Consider the following 6,000-nt stretch of genomic DNA (forward strand, 5'->3'; position numbering starts at 1 on the left):
TTACACATGCAAGAGGAAGGGAGGGATTCCTCTCCAAGGCCAACTTGGAGATATACTATGTCTTACATGCTATTTGGGTCTTATGGTTTTGAATATTTACACTCTTGAGCCATTAGCATGGATGGAAGGGTATGGGACTACAAACAAGAGGTGTAGAGAAGATGAGATTTTGAAGATTCCACAATGGAGGGCAAGAGAAATGAAAGTTGGAAAGGATAATCTCCTTGCAAACACTACATGTGAATGGATTGGTTGTTAACAAAAGCAAATTTTGTCCTTGCCAGCTCCCGAGCCATGGAGGTAGAGGACTAGATAGCAATTCGAGAGCAATTCCCTTCTAGTGAAAGAGAGGTTATGGATGCAAGATTTTGGAGCTCATTTAGGAGTTTGCCAGCACATTGACTGTATACAAGTTCGATGATTTACAGTTCAAAATACATTGTGAATTGCAATTGGTATACCAATGAACATGTTCTGGTCGAGCAAGCACTCTATCAAACCTTTGAGTTTGTTGTGAGCCTCTATGTAGCAAGCAAGCAAGCAAACATCAACAAGTGAGGAGTTGAAGGAGGATCATCTTGCTCCTCAATCCTCCTTCTCCTTTCATTTGGTTTTGTAGGGGATGATGCTATAATGGAGATAAGAGAGAAAAAGAAGAGGAACGATGCTATATGGGAATGCTGCTACAATGTAAAAATAAGAGAGAAAAAGTAGAGAGACGCACAAACCCACAGCTTGCCGATCCTTCACTTTTGAATTATTGTACAAGTGAAAATTCTTGAATATGTGTGTGTGCGCACACGCACACGAATGTACATTTCTCAAACTTGAGATTTATAAATGAAACCTTAAATTTTATTAAAGGTAATCTATGATCACAACCTTGAGACCTAGCGGAGTGGGTCTCTAGCCCATCGTAGAGAGGTCAAGTTACTCGTAATTCTAAGTTTCACATAAGAGATGAACTAGATGTTCTTTCAAGGGGAATTGCACCACATGCTGAAAGTCCACTTGAAGGACTAATGAACCTTCCTTCAATGAACATATTGGTGATTTGACGATAAACGTTGTCTGTGAAGTGGATCCCATCCCAGTTCAAGAAGGTACTCGGATCTTCACACAAAGAATCCCATTCATCACACAAAGCCAAAGGGTTGTATCCATTTGGCGCTGCTGCTTCGAGGCTTGTTGGTCCACAACATGCATGAATGGTATCGGTGATTCCTAGAGAAAGATCACAAGTTTTCATTAGTACTAGGAAGAAGATTACATATGCGACTTTGAAATCATCAATCAATTTAGCTTTGATGTGAAGCTTAGCCCCATATATCCAATGCTGTATTTCAAGGCATTCATGGTTAGCCGTTCCTAAGGAATTATCTCTTACCGTATCGATCCGGAAATGTAAAGATCTCATTAAACGCTGAGTAGAGATCTAGGAAGACGAAGCTCGAATTTGGCAAGCTCTGGCTCAGCCTTTCGGTAAGAGTTCGCAGCGAGGCCGTGTAATTTTGAGCTACAGTGTTCACCCATGGCATGCAACCTCTGTCATCTAGCTCATCGCCGATGAAATACTTCAGCATTGGCGCGCACCCAAGTAGACTGATGCCACTGACAATAAAATTGCGTGCCCCGTGGTTATAGAGAAGCTGTTTCTCGTAAATAGTCATACAATAAAAGCTAGTTAGCCACCTTTCTTGGCTGTCCAAGGTACGTGGTGTGTTACTACCTTGAAACAAAAATTAGCTAATATTTGGGAAGGGATTGGCGACCCCCACTGTGTGTGCCTCTCGTTAAAAAACGACGCTAAATAGCAGCTGTATGAACCATTGCAACGATGAGGGGAAGTGCGACACACCTGAATAGCCTCAGCAACCTTTTCTACTACAGGTGACATCGCACTCATGGTCCGCTCTTGTGTCCATCCAGCCATCATATAGTTGGCAAGATCGTTTCCTCCATTCTCGATGAAGTAAGTAGCCTGGCTGATAGCTGATGCATCGGGGAATGTTGTTACGCCCTGCATACCTGCAATTTCTCGATCACTTTAATAGCAAATTCACTTCGGGGAGCTAGAAAGCTTTAACTTGTACAATTCTTCAATGCGATGATGTAATAGTGTCTAAATGCCTGAGTTATCTACCTCTTTGGATCCATTGCAAGACCGTCAGATGCCACTGCAGCTGAACGTCCAGGGAGTATTCTGTGTAAGGAGTCGCCCCCAGGGCAACAGATGTAGAGTAATTTAGAGCTGTCGCGCTTCCAACCGCATAGTTGACTCCGTGAGAGAAATCCGTTCCCAGGAAATTCAAGACGGGGTTCAATAACGGGAGACCCAGCGATTGCACTGCATGCAAAGCAAGGACAAGCTTGTGAACACGGATTCAAGACCCACAATGCATGCCTCAAGGCGTAAAGCTAACTTAATTGAACTGTGCGGAAACTGCTTCTACCAGCGCGCGCTAGCGAGGCAGCGTGGTGCATTGGGACTTACTTAGGCAATCGATGATCAAACGGCCATCGGAGAAGCGGTGAGCAGCTCGTCTGAAGTAGGTGACACCGTAAGGAAGGCGGGTGGGATTGGGCAAGGCAGGGTTGAAGGTTCTGACGAGGTTACCAGTGTCTGTGAGGGAATCGCCAAAGGCAAAGACGACGGAGGGGCATTGGGAAAGCTGGGCAGAGGAGGAAGCAACGAAAGTGAGAAGGAAAAGAGCGCAAGTAGAGGCGAAAAGCCGCTCCATGGCCAACTCTCTCTCGTTTCTCTGCTTGACACTCACTGCCTTTTTACGAGGTGTATATTGCGCTTATCGAAGTTGTTCTTACTCCCACGAGCCTAGCACGTCCATTATGACTCTCTTATGCAAGGAACGCACCTCACTGTTTACTCTCATGTACTTTCTGTCGTACTTGCTCACACGTTTACAATACACCGGCAAACTATGTACAATGCAACTTACCGAAGAGACTTACCGAAAAAGCGACGAAGGAAATCAGTTAATTGCCCGCAGCGGAATGGCTATGGTGTATCTCGATCTGGAAGCACAGCATTAGTCTTCTCAAGATGGTGGACAGGCGTAGCGGAGTAACACTTTTCTATTGCGCACACCCGAGAACTCCAACCTCAACCATTATTGGTACTCAATTGCAATGCTTACCAGTCCGCTTCCAAAGATTGATTTGACCTCCGTTGTCTTTCCTTTCGATTGCTCACATGACGTTCAAAGCTTTCCTAATCCCACTTAGATTTTCTAGTGGTGCAAATGGAGAAGCTTAGGCTAGATCCCCAACCGTCGTTTTAGTGGAAATAACGTTCTCTAAGTTAGAGGCGAGAGTTAAAAAAGCCACTAACCAGGTTAGGGCCTGTTTCCGCACCAATATATGGGCTGCGGTGGCAGTGGGAGCAGAATGGCGAATAGAGTCCACAGAGGCTTTGGTGGTCTGTTTTGGCCATTGGTGGCCAAACACCCAGCAGTCATTGTCAAACTGCTGGGTGCATGCATGGCACGAAAACAAGCCCTTAGAACATTATCCATCAGCTCCCCAGCCTTGGTGACTTGTTCCTTGTCAAGCCCCTAGATAAGCGAATTTTTTTGTGTGCCAAGTCCTCTCTCTCTCTCTCTCTCTCTCTCTCTCTCTCTCAGCCCCCCTCTCCCCCCCCCCTCTCTCTCTCTCTCACACACACACACACACACACACATATGCATGCAAAGGCTCACAACGATAACTTACCTTTACGCTCGGCCCTTCCAGCTGTTGAGCTCATGAGAATAGCTTAAAAGCACGAACTCGCATATGTTGAGCACAGAGAAGGGCCTCCTACTACTTTCATACATAGAAACACCACGAACATGTATAAACGCCACTGCCTTAGAACCCCATTGCATCGTTTGGATGAGTCAAGTCGGAGCTTATGAGTAGCCCCCCACGTGATCGACTCGTTAGTATGCTTAGATACGTGAACGGAACGTTGCAGGGATGAAACCATACTTTCACCCAAATACTGTTGTACGGATATGAATATTGACAACCGAATGGATACACCAGTGATGGCACCTGTGCCATAGGTGTCTCTTTTCCCAGGCTCTTGACCTATGATGCTGGCTCTTCAAAGCCATAGAAGGACGTGCTTTCTCCTTCTCTTAGGCTCTAGATGATTAGGTCTTCCTTGAAAATTAGGTCCTCTGAAGGAGGTTGTGATTTTATAGTTATATTCGTATTTATATATATATATATATATATATATATATAGATCCCTCTGCTGTGCAAGCCACTGTCTTCTTAAGATATATACAGAATACACTTATAAATTTATATCACCATGAAATTTGAATTTAAAGAAAGTAATTTAATAAAAAAATTAAATTAATAAGTAGATTATTAACAAGAGACTAATGTTCTTTGTAATTATTGATGTAGCTTACAAAGGAAGCTCACAAAGGAGATGGCTATAGATTTTGTTCTAGGGATGGAGGTGATTTTATGTAGCAAAAGAGAAGTAGTTGCATTTGCTACAATCCATGATAGTGATCCAAATTCACTTTGCCACTTTAGAAAACTTGGTGAAGATAAGGTGGCAGTTATTGTATTGAAGGTTCTTAGCAAACATGTTGAGCTAAAGCATAAATGTGAAGATATGGAGATCCTTGGAGATGTTATGTCCTACAATACATCCAACAAATCATTTATTGCATGGGACAACGATGAGACTTATCAAACAGACATTGTCAGTGCTACAAAGTGCGTATCTTTGGATTTTAGAGTGGGAGATGTTTTACAAATGATATCATTTAAAAATAAGTGCATAGCAGAAGGTCAAGTATTGGGATTTCAACAAGTGGAGTGGTGGGCATTTGTGCAGATGATAATTTTGAAGATTACAAATGATGGTATGGATGATAACACAGCTCATTGGATGGTCCCTACTATGAGGTAGGTAAGAATTTAAGATGGAGCATTCCATTTCTGAAGATTAAAAAGAAGCATGTGGTTTTCAATGATAAACCTAAGGTATACTACAATATGAAAGGACGTAAAGAATATGCCATGGTGCTAAGATTTGTCCCTTTAGACATGGATGGATTGATGCATATTGAACATGGCAAAAATTTCAATATCAGGCATGGGTGAGCTCAAAGATATTGATAAACTTGGTGTCAAACAAAGTTTTGGAGCTGTGAAAACCATGCAAGATGTGTCAATGAGTAATTTTCTCTTAGGAGTAGAGGAGTATCAAGGCTCTCGACACTCTCTAAGTACATTTAGTACAAATGGCTCTGAGATTGTATCAAAACCTCTAAGTTGTGGAGTCATGAAATACGTGGAAGGTGCATCAATGAGTGATTGTCTCTCGGAAGTAGAGGAGTTTTCAAGGCTCTCGACACTCTCAGACTACAATTAGTATAAATGGCCTTAAGATTGTATCAAAGATGTGGAGTTATGGAGCCCATGAAAGATGCATTGATGAGTGATGTTCTCTCAGGAGTAGAGGAGTTTCAAGGCTCTCAAAACTCTATGGGCACAATTAATGTAGATGGTCCTACAATTGTATCAACAAAGGATTATTAGATATTTGACTTTGATTTTGATAAGATCATGAATGTAACATCCCTTTGGATAAGTACACAAATACTGCAAACAATGTACAAAAGAAATGAAAAAGGACATACAGATGCATGACACGAAAGAGAATCCAAGCAGAACCACAAAAGCACCTAAAGAGTAAGAGTAATGAATCAAGATATTATGCTGAATGCATTGGGACTTACATGTTGTAAGCGTAGATGTATGCATTCCATTAACTTACAAGACATCAAGGGATGTAAAAAATTGATATGGCAAAGGAGAGAACTGAATATCTACTGACGAGACTCTCTTGCTTTCTTCAAAATGACATTAAAAGAGGAAGTTCAAGACAAAAGATGAAGCCTCTCATAAATGGAAAGAGGATTTGCGATAATGCATATCGCATTATTACAGGATTGTCACATGCACATATTGGGA

General features: G+C 42.2%; 1 protein-coding gene across 1 annotated transcript; it reads right to left on the minus strand.

The window, feature by feature from the left end:
* Positions 1-822: 822 nt before the first annotated feature.
* LOC147899195 (GDSL esterase/lipase At5g45910-like) lies at positions 823-2,783 on the minus strand. The gene is made up of 5 exons (XM_087378420.1): positions 2,495-2,783; positions 2,144-2,347; positions 1,859-2,028; positions 1,388-1,649; positions 823-1,224 (listed from the first exon to the last, which is right to left on the minus strand). The coding sequence occupies exons 1-5, from the start codon at positions 2,739-2,741 to the stop codon at positions 950-952; spliced, it is 1,158 nt and encodes a 385-aa protein (XP_087234546.1). The 5' UTR covers positions 2,742-2,783; the 3' UTR covers positions 823-949.
* Positions 2,784-6,000: the final 3,217 nt, after the last annotated feature.

Source organism: Dipteris shenzhenensis, chromosome 8, assembly GCF_047967505.1.
Source record: "Dipteris shenzhenensis isolate YYH24624 ecotype China chromosome 8, Dip_SZ_1.0, whole genome shotgun sequence".
In the NCBI taxonomy this organism is placed as follows: Eukaryota; Viridiplantae; Streptophyta; class Polypodiopsida; order Gleicheniales; family Dipteridaceae; genus Dipteris; species Dipteris shenzhenensis.